Here is an 18,670-nt window from a genome sequence, read left to right on the forward strand (position 1 = left end):
CACAAAAAAATGACACAGTTCCTTACATGTAACATAACATACATGCTCCTGCTGCAGCTGAATTGCTGACTATTTTTCCCTCACAAAAACCCACATGGCTGGGATAGTAAACCATTTCAAATGACTTTAGCTTTTTACTGAAAACAGGTGTCCACCCTTGCATACAGTAATCCTGTGAAAATTTTGCCAAGATTTTGTATGTCCAGATTCCCTCAATAAGCTCCCAAATTTATGGCGGAATGCTGCAGAAAAAGAGGGAATGGCCTGGGATGAGCTTCCCATGACTGAAAGGACATTTAAATGTCAAGAGCTAGGATAGACCTCCTCATTTTTCTCATGCCAGAATTCACAAACATCACTTAGCCTCAGGTTTGGAGCTCTGGGTCTATCTCCTTCTATCTCTCTTGCTTCATTGTATCTTTATTGCAGCAAAACATGTAACTGCCTTTTGATTATTATCACCTCACTGAGACTGCATACTCAGTCTCTTCCATTTTCAGCTACCACAACAAAAATTAAAGGATTATACAAAGGAAAGCTAAGCCCAGAACTCAGTTGTTGTGGGGTGGTTTTGTTTATTTGTTTATTTATTTGTTTGTTTTTGTGGGTTTGTTCTGGTGTTTTTTCCCCCTAGGAAAATTTATTCCAAAATTTATAGTATGAGCTTTCTGGTCTGCTTTGACAGCAAAGTTTCCTTTCCTTTAATGAAAAATGACTGTATTAAGCAGGAGTACACTAACAATTAATAAGCTTCTTGCAATAAAAGTTAAAATGAGGAGGCAAGATGCAGATATTAACTCATGTAATAAATTGCAAATAGACATGAAAAAGGTTGTTTATAACTCCTCTTCAGAAGTCATAACTCACCTAAGTGAGTCATAATTGGTTGCTAAAGTACAGCTTGAATTTGCTGCACTTAAAAATATAATTTTCAGTTATTTAGATAATTAATTGCAAAGTGTTTAATATATTTCTCCTCATGTTTTCCAAATGGGTGCTTTAGTCTTTTATTTTTGTTCTCCAAGTTGCACAGAAACATTTCTTATGAAATCTGATATACCAGATCTGCTTTGTAAAAGTTCATCTTGCAAGTAGAGACAGAGAGGTGCAGCTTCACCTCGTAGAGGTTCTGGTAATTTCACTGTTACTGGTTACAGTTCTGTCTGAATGAGGCGTAGTGCTTTCTTCATGTTCTCTATTACTGAAAGAAAATAAAAAAGAACTGTGAAAATGTATTAGAAGCATATTTATACAATTAAAAAACCTAGTTGAATTTAGTAAATTATTCACATTATGAAATTGATTTATGGTCACACATTTTATTTTAGCAATTGATACTAAGACAGAAAGTAAAAAATTTCATTAATCAAAATGTTTAACTTAAGGGATTTGACAAGAATCCTTTCAACTCCCCATTTCTCAACAGCAAGCTGGTAATCAGATGTGAAGTGTGTATTTGTGGTGAGATACGGCATTGGTGTCAAATAGATGGCATAGAGTAAGAACTGGCTCAACCTGAAAAATCACATTCCTTTCTGATACATGGCTGTTAGGGGTATGGACACAACCACCTGCATTTACTGATTCCCTCCCACCACTGGCTATTTACATTGTACAGTCAGATACTTTTGAGTGACTTTCACCATTCTCCATAAAACTGCTCAGATCTTGATCCTGAAGGTTCTCACCCTTGATCTTTCAATTCTTCTTACTTGAGTAGTCCCAATAAATTCAACGGGACAATGCATGTTTGTTTGCTAGAACAGGTTAGACCATTATAATTTATTGCAAATGCTCTCACAAGGAATTTATTCTTTACTTTGAGATCCTAATGGATTCTCAAGCACAAGTGATCAGGATGGGGCTATCTGGCTGCCTCCAGTGTGAAATACAAAGGGCAAAGGGGCACTTACGGAACATCATGTCCTGCGGCTCGTACGTGTACAGCCGGTTGGAGTATCTTCCTGTGATATCAGCTCTTACTGTGAGAGATGGGTCTGAAAAAGGGTTTGGGTCAAACACTGCCTTCCATTCCCACAGCAGCTGAGGGTGATGGTGTGGCATTACTTTGGCAGCCCTGCTTCTGATTCCATCAGTGCAGCAATTACGAGGCCGTTACACTCTGTTCCAAACAACTGCTCTTTACTTGGAGAAATCCTGAACAAAAGCTAATGCTCATTTTTATAGTACACAGTTATTTTTAAGTGCTAGGTTACACATTCATATTTAAAGAAAAATATCCTGTTTTACAGGTTCTGAGTTTACAACAGAAGAGGTTAATCTGATCAGATGCATGCATAGTGGGGGTCATGCCTATCTATGGCAATAGATAGCATGACTTACCTAGAGCCTTCAGAATGAAAATCTTCTGATTACTAATGTTCCCAGAGTGGGAATAAGTTGTTGTGAACATCTCTTCTCTCAGTTACCCTTCCAAGTTTATTATTAATTTACCGATTGCTGAAACTACACTGCTCTTTGTCTGAGTGTGGGCTGGACTCTGAATGCCATCACGGAGTCACTCCAGGCTCCCTGTACAGTGAGTGAGGAGGAACAGGCACTCTGGGGCATAATTAATTTGGTACATTCCAGTAGTCAGCTTTAAAATGGGATAAATCCTTAGATGCCACTGACTATTGATTTATTCTGTGGTAATGTCCACTTTATAGCCATCTACATTCAGTCAGATATTTGACTTTTTTATTAAACTTTGTCTTGTAACAGCACTAGAAAGAAGCATGGAGAGCAAAAACTCAGATAATAACAAAGTTTTAAACGTCCTGCTCTCAAACCCAAATTAGTACCCTCCAGGATATATCTGTAATCTGAGGAAGTTTACAAGAGTCAAAGTATACAACAGAGGCAGAGAGATTTTCTTTTGGCAAAATGAATCACTTTGATGTCCCCACAGGTCAACAGTGGCATAATTCAGATATAACAACTTCAATGATACATAAATATTTTACATACCTACAAACATGATTCGAGGCACATATTGTCCATCAGGTGACAGGTTTTTATCTGTGGTTTCATGCTGGTATAAAAATTAAGGCTAGTTGTTAAAATGTTTCTGTAAATTTGCTGAAATAGTACCACCTGTGAATTACCTTTTACCAGAAGACAAAACCAGATAGGTACTACTCATGTGTGGATACACATGCACAATTGCCTCTACTTAAATAACTAAAATGTCAGATAAATTATCTAAAATGACATAAAACACAAGGCAAAGAAAGAGAAAACACAGACCATGAAACGATACAGTCAAATTGCCCCAAACCCTTCATACCATGAGATTCAGCATAATGAAGTTATTTTGGGCCATTTCCTGTATTTCTTCATTTTCTGCGAAAGCTTTCTTCAGTGCTAGAAAAGACAGGATCACTTTGAAATCCATCTCAAACGCTGCCTTTCCATCTGTGCTTGGGCACCACACTGGCCAGAGACTGGGCCACATTGTTCCTGTCTCTGCTGATTCACATTCCTGAGGAGACACTTCAGGCCTCTATCTCTGCTTTTGGGGGCTTTTTGGCCTGTGGCAGGGCAACCTCTGGCTATGAAAATGGAAGCTCTCTTCTGTTATTTATGAAGCCTGTTGTCTCAATGGATACCATGTCTTGGTTTGACAAAAGTGCATTATTCTCAGAAAATTCTTGTTAGATCAATTTCAGCAGCCCTGTCCTTGCTTCCTTCTTTAGTTACCATTTCAGGAGAGCTAAACAATATTAATTCTGTTCAATGAGTCAGTAGCCAATCTGTGCCTCTTAATTTAAACTGAGTGCTGCATTTGGGATAGCAGTACAGCAGCAGTGAGAATTTTTCATGTTCATTATTGCGTAGTTTCATAGTGGAGTTTTTGTAAATAATGGTAATAAATTTTTCACTTTTCATTTACCTGTTTTTCTGAATAATTTTCAGTAAGTGCAATGTAAATATATAGGTTCAGTTTCTTATAAAAATATTCACAAGATTTTAACACACAAAAAATCAAAATTACCTTGGCAGTATTGACAGTCTTCCAAATGATGAATTACCATCAGTGGCTTGTTACTTTATTAATAATAATAAAAGATGTAGTTAGATGATTTGACATGTATTCAGATGGATGATTTTACTAGCTGACTGAAAAAGGCAAATTGCATTTAATCTTATGTTAACCCACAGTAAAACCATATAAACATTCTGTAAAATATTATAGAAAATTCTGAGTGAGGGAAAAGAGCATAAGCACTTCATAAAAGAAAGAAATAGAGAAACAGAGTTTCTATGTCTAGATAGGCTGTCTATAGTAAGAAATTCTGGAAGAAAGAAACAACAGTTCCACCATAATTTCATTCCCAGGTAGTAAATAATCAGGTTGAATAGGTATTTAATGTTGCTTAGGTGTGAATTTCTCCAGGGTTAAGAGAATAAAAATTATGTACATGAATTAGAATAAAATAGATTTGGTAAGATTGGGTTTATCATCAAATACTTTCCATGAAAAGTTTATTGTGTTTTAAGATTTCTTGAACAGCTATATGGGATGTTACTTATCTTCTGTAAATAGTTTGATAAAGTGTTAAAATTTTATATTTTGGATGTCAAAACATAAACAAATTCTGTGCATTTCCTCCCATATTTTTTAAACTATATTTACTGTTCAGCAGGTGGGTTATTAATGCTGGGTCTGCTTTCAATATCAGGAGTTGTCAATTTCTAACCATTTTCACACAGGGTACATGAAATTAATTGTCTTTTGTTTTACATATAATTTGCCTTCAATTGAGCAATAGCTCATGCTACACTATTATGATCTACAATGAACTGTAAAAGATATTTAAATAAATATTGTTATGAATTCTCAAATATATTTGCAGCTGAGTCTCAGAGAAGACAGCTTAGAACTTCCATTTCTATCAAGATAGTGAGAAAATATATCATGAACATATTCCAACTAAGAAAGTGTTGGGGGAAACATCAAAGGCAGTAGATCACCATGCAAGAGTACACGTAACAGATTTCAAGGAAGTAATCAGAAATACATGATATTAAAACACAATAGATGTAGTTAAAAAATTATGGTATCTATGATTGATAATTTAAATGACAACATCTCTTTTGTGGCAAAGAAATGACAGCATTACATTATGTTACTTCAGAGTCATGAGTCCTAGAAGTCCTTTTGTTTATAGACAGAATCTGTTTTATTTAACTGGGTGGTCTGCAGATCAGCTCTCATGGTGTTTCTTTGCTCCCTCTCATTATTGTGTATTCTGGCAAGACCAAGTAACAACTTTGTCTTCATGCTACTTTTTATTCTCTTACCTTTTCTTTGCTTGATAAAGCCCTTCTTCATAAGTTTGTACCCATGTAATTTCATCTCCCCACCCTAGAAATAAAGCAAAAGGACTAGCTGCTGGCCAGGCAAGTAACTCATAACAAATACGTTTTTTTATCTTTTTTCTTTTTTGTTTTTGTGCATTAACTTTTGTATGCAAATAAGATTTGGGGTTTTTAGTTGACAGTTCTCTAACATTGTGGATATGTTAATTTCACATCTCCTGATAGACACACTAAAAGGTTAAAAAACCTCAACCAAACAACCCAACCCCGCCCAAAAAATATCTGGTTGCATATCCACTTCAAGTCCTTTGACAGACTTTAAGTTATCTAATCTTTCTAAATGCTCAGAGGTCCCTAAATCAGCACCCTAGTCCTTTCTATCTTCATATTGTCTGCCCAGCATTTCATGTAGACCCTGGGACTTAAAGAGAAGCTGGCATATAACAAGAGAAAAATAAAATATGGCAGCTCAAATAAGATCAGCTTTAATATGAATACCATTAGAACAGTCTTGGAATGTACACTTAACTCCAAAGTAACTTTAATCCCTGAAGTTGCAAGCCCTTCATTTAATTAAGAATTCAGTAAAGGAACGGCTGTTAAATAAAAATCTCCACTGAAACAAAATCCTAACAAACATCAGCTCCATAGCTCATCCATAGCTGGGGACATACAGATCTCAAAAATCAAATGGTCTTCTTGGTTTTATGCCTTCAGTTCCCAAGGATGCCAGCCCTTGCATAGTAGATCCCTGTATCCTAGGCAGTGTGGCTCCATTCATGGGAATTGTTCTACAGTTCTCATGGGAATTGTAGAACAGTTTCTGGACCTGGACCAGGTTAAAGCTCTGTTTCTTCTGTGCTGTCTGGACAGTGCTTTGCCCAGCCCAGATTTGCTGTTGGATTTCTCACAGGACAATTGCTTGTGATGCTTCTAGATCATGTCTTGTTTCAGTACACAGGTCTGTCTGGGTGATGGTGGGACTCTGGCATGCTGACCAGTGCCTTCCCAACCCTGGCTGCTGGCAGCTCCTGATGCAGGTAACTGCACACAGGAGTCAGCAATCTGGGGCATTTTGCAGCACATTTAAGCATTTTCCCGTGGCCTGTGAAAATTACAGGGAAAGTGCTCAAGGCATCCCAATCGACCTGAAATAGAAAAGTTATATTTGTTTTCTGTGAGTACTTTGTAGTTTGCTTGCTGTTTTTTTTTGTTTTGTTTTGCTTTGCTTTTTTCCAAATCTGACACAATGTAAAAGATTTTGTTATCTTTTTTGTCCATTTAGGCTTACTGGGAAAAAATAAATCCTGATCTAGGCAAACTAAGCAACAGATCCCAGACTGATAATAACCTTTCCCCAGGGACACTGCTTGCAAAAAGTGTTTTGAAATTTCTCTTAGGCTAGTCCAGGTGGTGCATGATTTTGTCAAATGATCTCTGAGCAATTAGGCTCAGATGAATGTCTGAGAGATGTGCAATTTTGCTAGGATAGGGAAAACTCAGATCCTGTGGGATCTGCAGGCATTACATGGCCTGCAGAAGAGGTTAGGAAGAGAGATGAAGGGATTTTTTTGTTGTTGTTGAATAGTCCCAAAAGGAGGAGAAGGATGGGGAAGGGAAAAAGAGCTTGCTAAGCTATTTTTCTGCTTGTATTTCTAAGGATTGATTAGATATAAATAAATTAAAACAAGGTCTTTATTTAATATCCAAGTTGAAAATTATGCACCATAGAGAAGTGAATTACACACAGTCATGCTTTGCAGTGGATATCTGATGAAAAGCAAAAAAAAAGTCATGCAGGAAACCCCACCAGTGGTTCAAACTGTTCTGTGTACAAAAATGAGTCTGTAGAAAATGTGTTCCATAGCAACTGATGTTATGGTAGGTTACAATAAGAATATATATTTCAAATGGGTCTGTCAAAGAATATTTTTTCACTGATAGTCCTACACGTACATCTTGATTTAAGAGACTCAGTTTAGGTTATTTGCTTCTGTTAGATCACAATGAGTTATATAAAATATACAGGCTATATGAGGCCTTCAGTCATATGCTTAATAAACTGATGGGGTCAAATTATCTGGAATGAGAACATATATTAATTACAGCATTACTTAACACTAAAGAAAACACACCTCAGTAAGTCTATATGTGCATTCTATGTATGTTTTATAAATATATATGTGTGTGCATTCTATAAATGCACATTCAAAATAAACATATTTGTTGATCTATATGGTAAGGTGAGGAGGTAACTACATTCAGTGAACATACAATACCTCTTGACAGGGTCTGAGGTGCTCGTTTTTCCTTTTTAATTGCCATGGCAAGGTTGGAAGTGACTGCAATTAGCAAGAGGGACAAGGCCAGTGTAGAATGGAGCATTATTTCCCTTCCAATGCAAGGAAACTGGGAAACAAAGAAACAGCTTTAGTCACATGGATTTGTCACTTGGTGCAGCATAGATCAATATGTTAGTGGCATCCTAACAATCTGTACTTCAGAGACACTTCTGGTTTTTTTCTAGAAATGCTTGCCTTTGTGAGGAAAATGCAAACTGGAAGTGCTTAAATTTGCTGTGCAATGCTACTTTCAGCAGTCAAAATGAGGCTGCAGGGTACTGTTCTCATGTGATTCTCATGAACTAGTACAATGCTGTAATACTGGATCACAGCAATTTCAAGACACTGCTCCGGGTTTTTTCATTTCAGTGATACGTAACAGCATGGGATTTTTATTTCTTTTTTACATTGGAGCTTTTTTGTGAAAAGATGTATCATAATATCCTTCTTAATTAAGTAGGAAGATTGGCAAGAATTTGCCTCGAGTATAATGCTCTTTAAATTGTCCAATCCTTCCAAAATGTTGAAATTGCAGTAATTTTTTAAGTCTCCACTTAAAAAAATTCCCATTCTTTGTTTCATATTTTACACTGAATTTCAGCTTAACTCCTTCTGAATAAAATGATTCTTCTGTGTTTCTGTCTGGTTGAGTATTCTCTTCCTGACCAAGATCATGATAAGAAATTCAGTAATTTCTTACATTGATAAAAGTCAGAGAACAAAAGCAAGAGTTGATAAAAAGCATTACAAAGCCATACTGTTTTTAATTGATAAGTTCACTTTATTCCAGTACAATCACTTCTAGGCATTAAAGATCTGATACTGAGGTGGATATAAGATTGTTTCAACTGAGTTTAAAAAGTGTAATGCATGTAGGTCAGGATACCTCTCAGTCATCTTACTGGAGATTCCACTTTTCAGAGGTTGAGCTTTAGGAGCTACCAGGATGCCCCACTGAAAAATTACTTTGACTTGAATAAAAAACCCCCAAACCAAATGAATAATAATAACAACAACCCTCCACCCCTGCCTTAAAAAAAAAAAAAAAAAAAAAAAATCCCAAGATATTTGTGCCTGTACTGATAAAGAAAACCTCTAACTTGCATTTAAAATTGATGTTAGTATGGAAATACAACCTTGACCAATGGCAAAAGAAAATGCTTCATACATTTTAGGACCAAGAGGCACGAAAAGTACTGTTTTAATGGATCTCTTCACATCACAGAATCATTGTTAGCAGTTAAATGTCTTGTGAACAAATTAAAACTCCATTTCTAATAACTGGCAATCTCAATTAGAGAAATTCATTCTATTCAGGTGGCTGGAGAAGAAGTTGTACATTAAAATATGCAAAAGCTAGGAAAAAATACATTGTAATTTTGTAGTAGAAAGGAGTCTTTCATGATGTATTAATAAAAAAATCAAAATGTTAATCTCTTTAAATCACAGGTAAAATCATCTGAAGCTTATTACTTGATTATCCTATAGAAAATTAAGAGGGATTTGGAGCTGCAAATGGAGGCAGTTTAAATTTAATATTCCATATTTTTGATGCTGCATATTCCAATATTATTTAATTGATTCAGATTAAAAAAGGACAGCCAAGACCACATAGATTTCCTTCAATTCCCTGCCAGAACAAATATTTGCTAGGTAATCTCTATGCATCTATCACTTGTCTTTTTGTATAACTAGGCTTGTAAGGCATTTGTGAACAAAACCTCGTTGCTTTACTAAAGGAGAGTTAAGAATGAGAAATACTTGCTCACCAGCCACGACCAGTTCTCCTGATTGAAGGTCCTTTTCCTGTAATTTGTTAGTTAAAAATCAGTGATTTAAGCACAGAACACCTGAGCTGCCCAGGTCTCTGTGTAGCAGCAGCGGCACATTCACCTGGGAAAAAATGAGAGGAACCTCTGAGCTGAAAACTGAAATGATGTGTTTCCACCCTCCCCCTTGCTTTTCTGCCTTGCCTCCAACTTTCTCTCTTGCAAGTTCCCATGCTTACACACTGAATCCTCGCATTTCTCTTCATCTTAGCTTGTATCAGGTGTCTTGTATGAGGACTGGAAATAAATAGTGGCTTGTGTGTGTCTGCTAACACCCCCTCCAACAGTTTGAGTCTGGCTTTTGTCCAGTGAAAAAAGAAACCACCAATGAAAGCTGGAACTGGAGGTGCTTTTGTTCCCAAAGAATGGCAGGGTTCACTGGTGCTTGAAGATAGGAATGAACCTAATAGGAAGACACAAGGGTTACTTTGTGTAGAGAAGTGTAATTAACAAATAAAACAAACTTTCTTTTTTTTTGAGAGGGAAAGAAAATTATTGATTTAAAAACTATGGTTTAAACCACCTGATTATTGCTGCTGGGAGTTGTAGTTTTAAAATATCTGGTTTTTTGGACATGATGCTTGATATAATTTTACTGAACTTGATGAATACAAGCAAAGTCCTTTATTCATCACCTTTGCATAAAGAAGGAATGAACTGAATCACCTTTTTCCTCCTCCTCGAATAGCTTTGCAGGAGAATCAGAAGCAATCCTCTTTTGCTTCTTCTTCTCCCATGCATTTGTTTATATGGACTGTATGGTTACTGTTCTTAAAAATATTTAATTTTTCCAAAATTATGGAAATATTTTTGAGATATTGTGTTCTTAAGTTCTGAGATTGTGTTTTTCATGGCACAGGTTTATTATTGTAAGGTGTAAAGTGGTAGACAGTCAATCAAATAGACTGAAATTAGTGCTGAGCTACCTGAGAATTCCCTTTAGTAGGATCATGTTCAGCAATTTGTCTCTATATTTGAAGGTCAGAACTTCAGCCTTTGTCGATTTTGTTAGAGAGATTGGCAGCCCTGGTGAAAAAGATGTTAAGGTTTAATGCTGAAAGAAAATGACTGTAATAATTTGTAAAACCAAGCTGGATGCCTCCAGTATTCTTATTCAGTCCCTGCTTGCTAAGTGCATCTGATCAGCTGCCTGTCCTTGATTTCTTCTGGTCAGCATCCACACATGAGTGGAGTGTGAAGCCAGAGCTCTATCCCAGGCACAATCTGTGCTGCCTGGCAGTCAAACTAGTGACCTGTGCAGCAGCAGTTACCAGCCAAATATTCAATTCAATCTCTGCAATGTAGAGCACGTGCTTCTGCACCCCTCACTGAACCAGTGTGCTCTCACTCACTGAACTCAGCCAGCTTAGTCTGTAGGGTCATGGTGGTGGAAAGTCTTTCCATTTTTCTCCTCCACTCTAAAGATCAGTTTTGGAGACACAGCTATGGGTTAACTGTGTATACACAGTAATATCTAAGTCAAAATTAGGAAATGTAATAACTATCTAAAAGTAGGGCAGAATAAGGCAACAATAAAGTATGTGTCAAAGACAGACTTCTAGAGAGAGAAAGATGTTGCAGAATAACTGGCATTTGGAATCTCAAGCTGCTGCTTTTGTCTGAGTCATGCAGCAGCAGATCTAGGTAAATATTCATATGTGTAGCCTATTTATGAAAAGTGAGACTGACTTTTAAATATTACTTTACAGAATGCTGCACAAATGAGGTTGCTGATGAAGTTCTTACTCTGCCCAGCTCTGCCTTAGTTCCTGTGTGAACAAGGGATGAGATCACAGCTCCTGTGACAGCTGCAATTCAGCACCAGTCCTGCAACCTCTATTGGCAATTCTGCCAAAGACTTTTACATGTGATCAATGTGCCTCTGCAAATCAATACAAAATTAATTAGGAGATCACAAAGAGAGGTCATAGTGTGGCCTGGAGGAGGGAGATGCACCACCACAAATACCCAAACCAATTTACAGTAAACAATATGGGAAAACTTTGCAGAACACGTTTTCATGGATGGGAGGTACTTTTGGCTCCTAACACTGGTATTTGGTGTGGACTGAGTCTGGATCTCAGTTGCACATTCAAGCAGCACATAGTACCAGAGCAGAGAACTACTCTTGGGGCTTAGAGTGCTGAGCATTAGCTTTCACTGGCAAACAGTAAAAGGAATAAGTGGAAAAACCCTGCAAATGTCCATTGGGCTTATGTCTTGACTGACAGCCAAAAATCAATTTCTGGATAATTTCAATAAAGTAATTTAAAGAAATCTAGATATGACATGGTGATTCGTTTCTGTGTGTGTGTCTTTCAAAACAGTCATAATTGTGGAAATAATTCTTCTGGTCCTAGAAGATGATTCACAGCAGATGTACTTTCCCCCCACCCCCTTCCCTAAAAGCAGAGCTCCAGGTACTGCTCAATTAACAAATTACTCCAGTGTTATCTGCATGCCAGTTGTTTGCTTTTGCTCCACCATTGCACATTTTTAGCTTTGTATTCCTGTAAAGACGTTGTTATGGAACATAAGCATAATAATATAACTGGGAAAACATTTACTGAATTACTTTTTGCAGTGGTTTGTACTGGCTGCAAACAGGCCAATGCCCGTGTTTTCACTTCTAAGCCTTCAACTTCTTCCAGTACTGTCACCTCCAACCCCTCTAAGGTTTTCTCTGCATTTTTTGGAAGCTGGCCCCACCATCCTTAATTTGCCCTGTGGTACAGCCCCTGGCAAACTTGGTTCCAGGCTTCATTGACACCTCACTCTCAGCTGCTCTGCAGCTCTGTGCCTCCATGAGTCATTACTGTCTATTGGCTCCCACTTCTCAGCAAGATTATTTTCCTGCCCTCTAGGCTTCTCGGATTTCCCAGAACTTTTTATAGATACAAAGCTTTGAAGACTGTAAGTGGAAAAAAGTAATTTATTATTTTTCATGGATTTTGCTGAGATTTACGGAATAAATGTGTTTTGGTAAATAAAAGGAAACCAGCTCTAGATGTTGTTGGCTCCTTCCTTCAGTCCAAAAGTACGATCTGTTCTGGACTGTTTATTTATTGCTGTGAGAGCCCTGGCAGGCAGGACTTTCTCTTCTTTCTCTTCTACCAGCAGATCTTTCTCTTACAGTGTGGTTCTAGCCCTGCCAGAGGAAGCCTGGGAAGCCACTCCGGCGTCCCAAGCTGCTGGTGCAGCCCAGGGCACTCACTGCCAGCCCAGAAGAGGGGTGCAGCAGAGGGGTCTTTCCCCAAGGCTTTGCTGGACCTGGGCTGGCATAAGGACCTGCAGAAGGTCCCTGTCCTTCTCCGTTCCAGCTCCCTGTTGCTGCATGCAGTGCCCAGCTTGGGCTGCTGTGCCTGACCATCGTGGGCAGGAGGGGCAGCACTGCGGGGCCCAGGCAGCCCCGCTCTGTGCTGGAGCACAAACACCCACAGCTCTGCTCTGGCCCCTCTCACACAGGAAATTAGCAACCACAGACATGTCAGGGAACCACATGGGACAGGCAGTAGCTGAGCTTTCTGGTCAAGGACATGTTTTCTCTATTTTCAATATTGCTCCTTCAGCTGTGAACAAACACCGTCCTCAAAGTGTATGCCACCTGACAAAGCTGAAAACCTATACAAAAATTGTGTTTTAAACCACCTGAATAGACTATGATTTCTTTAGAAATAATAAATTATGAAGCCTTATTGAAATGATGAGTTGCGAATATAGCTAGAATTTAGTTTGCTGTGAAAGTTACAATTTTCATTTTTAAAAAAATACTTGCAATGTCTTTTGGAGGTGTTAGAAACCACCTCTCGTGGAGGTGTTCCAAAAGCTGTTAAAGAGTCTCCATAACTCTTCGAGGAACCCAAAGTAATTTGCTATCTGACTTGGTTTAATTTGAGTTTCTGGATGATGTGATGTGGTGCTTGGATTCAATAAATGACGTACTGAAGGAAATTATATGTAAGTACGATTGTAGTTTAAGGACTTGGGTGGGATTCCTCTAGTGCAAATATGATTTTTTAATATTCATAGGTATGCAATCCATTGAAGTTTATCCATGCGGTCCACGACAAAAATTTGATCATTACCAGTGCCTCTAGTTGGCAGTGTTGCATTACTAATAGCAAAAGGACAAATCTTTCTGTTTCAGCTTTGCTGTATTCTAGTGATAAGTTCAGAATACAGATAATTTAAACATAAAAATGAGTGCACATAAAAATTCACAACGTTTGGAAAAAACAAATAAAATCAATTTTGAAAAAGTAATTTTTTTTCTTTTTAAATATATGTGCTCACCAAGTAATTTGAGAGGTGACAGGGGTAGAAACCCAGACCAGATTTTAAGGAAGAGAGCCAGGAAATTCAGCATGTGTTTTGGAAGAGATTGAGAGCTCAGAAATATTCAATGAAACTTTCTGACTGCCACAAGAAATGAAAAGCGGCTGCATTTCCCTGCAGTCAGGGTGTCCCAATAAAGACTTCACAAGCAAGAACGCTCTCCAGAAACACATTGGACTACTTTGCTGCAGCTGTGGGAGTGAGTCAACCAGGCCTCTGTTGAAAGAAATCCTGTTGCTGCAATGTTTTTGCAATGTTTTCCTGCAGTGACATCACAATATCTGCTTTAAAATGTAATTCCATCTAAAAAGCAAAAGACACTGTGTGCTGCAAAATGAGTTGCAGTGTTTTGGCTTTCTGCACAGGTATTCCTTTTGCTGCATTGAGGGGTTTATTCCAGGGCTTGCTTCCTTGAAGGACTGATGCAAGAGGCATGAGAGCAACTCGGTATCTCTCAGCTTTTGTCTCCCTTTGCACTCTCTGTTCTTTGGCCAAATCTTGATCCTGCAAGTTTCCGAGTCCTTGGTCCCATTCCAGCACAGCACTCGATGCATATTTCACTTTAGGCACACTAGCAACCCCATTGATGTCCATTGGGCCACTCATATGCTTAAAGTTAGGCATGTTCTTGAGTGTCTCTGCAGGATCAGAGAATATGGGACTGAGGTGTCTGGCAAGTGTCCAGGCAGGCTTCTCCTGAAGAAGCCAGACAAGCCTCTCTTCTGATGTGGACATGTCATGCTGCAGTAATGTTTCTCTCCAGCAGCCAGTTGCTAAAAAGGGGCTCTAGCAGATCGTTACTCACTGATGAGCAGACCATGCTGCAACTGTAGCCACAGCAAGGCTTCAGCTTTGGCCACCTCAATGCAGAACTGTTCACCTAAGCCTGAGGTGCCTGCACTAACCCCTTTGGTGGTGCTCAGCCATTCCCCTAAAGCTGAGCTCATTCACTGCAGTCCAGACAGATATTTTTTATATTCAGTATTATAATATATTTATTTATATACTCAGTATATTCAGAAAACTTGAACAATAATATTTATAAAACCAAAAGCAAAGAAAAACTTTATGGCTTGCTATGGTTGTCCTCTTTCAACAATTCATATCTGAGAAGCAGGGTGAAGCTAGCATCAGCTTACTGAAAACAAATTTCACTTTGAGTGCCACAGATGGAGGTAGCAAAGATGTAAAAATACATGGGACTATCCTGAAATGCTGACAGGTGTCCAAGGTCTTGCTATTCTTTATCTGCATGGCCATTAAAAACTGGTAATTATCACAGTATGGCTTCCACTGAGTAACAGTTTGCTTTTAGTGTGGAATATATTTTTAGCCTGGCCAAGCATAACCTTTTGCTATTTTGTTGTTACATTTATAGCCCACATAATTGATGCAGAAAAAAATTTAGCTTGAGATTAGCTTCTAGCTACAGTATTTTCTTGCTGTTGCTTTTATAAAGCCAAGGATTAATAGGAGACAGACAGAAACATAGAACTGAGTCATCAAGTTCTGTCCTCCACTCCTGGAGGCAGCCACAGCATAATATCCTGCTTATATATGCATTAAAATGACTTAGGAATTTTGCCATTCTCTTTTCTCAAGCCTGCCTTTGAAATTGAGTCCTTTGGAGAAACTCTGATTTAACTAGCCTGAACTTACACTTGGCAACTTCTGATCAAGTGTTCTTTTGCCAGCATTGCCCCAAATGCTGCTTCTCTCTCTCTCTGTCTCTCTTGCTCTCAAGTATGTCTCCAGGGAAATCATATCTCAGCTGGATCTTCTTTCTTTTGGATGGAACAAAGAAAGAATTTTGAGTTTCTTCCTTTACCACATCTCGTTGTCCTTTTCTGCATCTATCCTGGCAGGAGTTCAGAATTCCTGAATGGAGGTGTACCATTGTGTTACAGACATGGTCCCACACATGGCCCTGTGCAGCTACTGTGTCTCTGACAATATGTTGTCTTACTTCTCCCTGAGTCACATTTGCCTCTTTTACAGATTTTTTTTTTAAATGCATTGGTTACTAATGATTAATCTTAATATGATCTGTCCTATGACATCCACATCCTTTTTCTTCCAGAATTGTTTCCAATATCTGAGGCTCAAACTTTGAGCAGAAATATCTGTCACTGGGCTCTGTGAAAAGAATTTTCTATGTGAGTGCCTTTTCCATCTTTTACAATCTTTATAAGATGTGGATGAGCTGGCCTTCAGGACAGTGGGGAAAACTGGAACATCTTGCATTTTCCTCTCTGGGAGTATTCACTCAGGCTATGCCTAACCTAAAGCAGTTGGTCTCCCTAAAGCCACTTCTTCAGGCAATGGAGAGGAGCAGAGATGACTGCAAACATATGGATTAAGTCTACTCTAAGTCACCATCTGGAGAAGCCAGATGGGATCCGGATGGGAGGTACCAGATAAAGACACCCTAGGAGATTGGCTCCCATCAGCTGATGTTAGTTTCTTTAGATATCTTTCCAGTCACATCTTTGGAAGATCTCATTATATCTGCATTCTTCTTTAGCACGTACATCAAAATAACATCAAAATATTAGATCTCAAAAAAAAAAAAAAGCCCTAAACCCAAAACCTACTTAACAGATTTTAAGCCCAAGGATCTAGAGGATCTAGATATCTGAAACACAAAATACTGTGTTACCAATACTAAAGCTAACCTTAGTGAATCTATTATATGCCCTAGCTATCACCATACACTTGATTAATTCATATTCTCCTGACAGTCATTTCCAAGGCCTGCATAATAACTTCCAGCTGTGGTACATTCCCACATATGCTTCTTTTTTTTCAGAATAAAGGATAACCTTTTGCTTGAATTAGTGAGGTGTCTCAGTAGACAGGTGCAACCTGACAATTCTTTGTTATTTATGATGGTGATGCTGCACAAAGGATGATGTTAGAGATTCCAGTGACTTCATCTTTTTCCCTTGATTGAATGAAAAATATGTTATTGTTGCATATATATGTAAAATATTGTAACTGGTATTTGGCTGAAAGATTTTGGTGCCAGGAAGCGTGGTTTGTGGTGCTGTGTGGGTTGCAACAACTCTGGGGTTCTGTTCAGCTTCTACCATGTTTCCATGATGAAAAGGAAATTAGTGAACTTTTGGAAACTTGTTGAAAAGAATGTCTGTTGTTTGTCATAGGAGCACAAACCACATTAAAGGCTGAGCAAGGTCTGCAGTGTGGTGCTACTGCAGGAGTAATGGGCAGAGCCCATCATCAATGGGACCTGGACAGTGTGAGGGAAGGCTGGTGGCTTACAAATACTTTCCCTTTCTCTTGCATGGAGATTCAATTCTAGCTTAGCTTGCCAGTAGCCATAAATTGCATGGGAGTGCTATATGGATGCCCCAGCACAACTGACCATGCATTTCTATTCCAGGTGGGATGAAAACCCCTGTTCCAATATGAGCACGATGCAAATGTCATGGGGATTTTCCCTCTGGCAAATGCACTCTGATTAGGTGCCTTCTAATAAAGAAGTCTAAAATAGGTTTGTAGAGATCTCAAGATTTTGTATTTCCACTGATAATGAGGCACTTTGATGGAGGTTGACCAGCTCAGATATGGAAGTGTGCACTGTGGACATCTGTACCAAAGCTGTGCAGGGAAAATCTATCCCATATGTTTCTGTTGTGGATGGCAGAGGGAGAGCAGGGTGGAGGACCCTCTGAAGCAGCCATCTACCAGGATGAACCTATCCTCAAGGACAGAAAGCTGACCCTGGGCTCTTGCTGAAGGGAGGTCTCTTAGATTGGCAATATCCACCAAATTGAAAAGGAAGCAAAGGCAACAGTCATGACAGCAACAGCAAAAATCAGTTAGTGCCTGTACCATGGCAAACACGTTTCACAGGGACCACATTAGTTACAGTTCTGAGATTGCATTTGCATAACAGGTTGATGCTCTAAAACCTAGCAATTTCTTGCCTATTTATCTTCCTCTCATCTTTATGAAACTCTCTTTCTTGGCTGTGAGGTCATGGTATTTTGACTTTTTCCAAAGCAGGCTTTTTAAAACAGAGAAATCAATGTTTTCTTCAATTATTTAATGAGAAATGTGTTTCCTGTTTCCTAACTTACTCCAAATTTGTTAATAGTGTTTAAATACAGAAACATCCGATTTGGAAATGGCCTTGGGAGGTCCTTAGTCCAATGTCCTGCTCAGGGAAGATTTAACACCGAATTTAGACCACATTGTCCAGGACGTTGTCCAGTTGGGCCTTGAAAACCTTCCAGGAAAGGGTTTCCATTTCTCCTCTCAGTAACCTAATTAAATGTTAAATTATCTTCAGAGTTTCTTTTTCTTTTGTCCTTGAATCCAGACAGAACCTTCCCTGTTCCAGTTTACATTTTCTTCCCCCAATTAAAATCTTGCCTCCTTCTTCCAACCCCTCAACAATTTCTGTTAGGTTCTTCCTAACACATCTCTTCCCTGGGCTAATCAAACCCAAATCCTCTTGGTTTTCCTTATGGGTCAGTTGCTCCAGCTCCTGATGTTTGGCAGAATCTTCTACATACCCTTGACAAGGTTTATCTTCATCTTTCATGTAGTTGGGGGTACAAAACTGGATCCAGGTTTGCATATGCTGTCTAATAAATGCCATGCAAAGGGGAATAACCAGTAGCAGGATTCTTATTAATTCAGTCCAGGATGCTGTTGGCCTTTTATTCCTGCCAGAGCACACTGCTGGCTCATGTAGAGCATATTGCCAAGCAAGACCTCCGTCTTTTTCACCCCAGTCTTTTTCACCAGAGCTGCTATTAAAGCTGCTCAGCCTCCAGACTACCCCACTGCAGTCTGTTAGCTCATCCCAGG

The 18,670-nt window shown here is 38.7% G+C and overlaps 1 protein-coding gene across 1 annotated transcript; it reads right to left on the reverse strand.

Annotated features, from left to right (window-relative positions):
- Positions 1–1,151: 1,151 nt before the first annotated feature.
- Positions 1,152–9,458, reverse strand: AGR3 (anterior gradient 3, protein disulphide isomerase family member). Its single transcript, XM_066565751.1, has 8 exons — positions 9,437–9,458; positions 7,605–7,734; positions 5,308–5,371; positions 3,998–4,050; positions 3,290–3,366; positions 2,971–3,034; positions 1,914–1,997; positions 1,152–1,201 (listed from the first exon to the last, which is right to left on the reverse strand). Exons 2-8 carry the CDS (start codon positions 7,708–7,710, stop codon positions 1,152–1,154), a joined length of 498 nt encoding a protein of 165 aa, XP_066421848.1. The 5' UTR covers positions 7,711–7,734; positions 9,437–9,458.
- Between the last annotated feature and the right edge of the window lie 9,212 nt (positions 9,459–18,670).

Source organism: Molothrus aeneus, chromosome 1 (genome assembly GCF_037042795.1).
Source record: "Molothrus aeneus isolate 106 chromosome 1, BPBGC_Maene_1.0, whole genome shotgun sequence".
In the NCBI taxonomy this organism is placed as follows: Eukaryota; Metazoa; Chordata; class Aves; order Passeriformes; family Icteridae; genus Molothrus; species Molothrus aeneus.

Coding starts and splice junctions, on each gene's coding strand:
- AGR3 (XM_066565751.1), bottom strand. CDS start 7,710: ATGCTCCATTCTACACTGGCCTTGTCCCTCTTGCTAATTGCAGTCACT. Junction 5,372..7,604: donor ACCTCAGACCCTGTCAAGAG/GTATTGTATGTT, acceptor CTTTATTTCTAG/GGTGGGGAGATGAAATTACA. Junction 3,035..3,289: donor TCATTATGCTGAATCTCATG/GTATGAAGGGTT, acceptor TTTTTATACCAG/CATGAAACCACAGATAAAAA.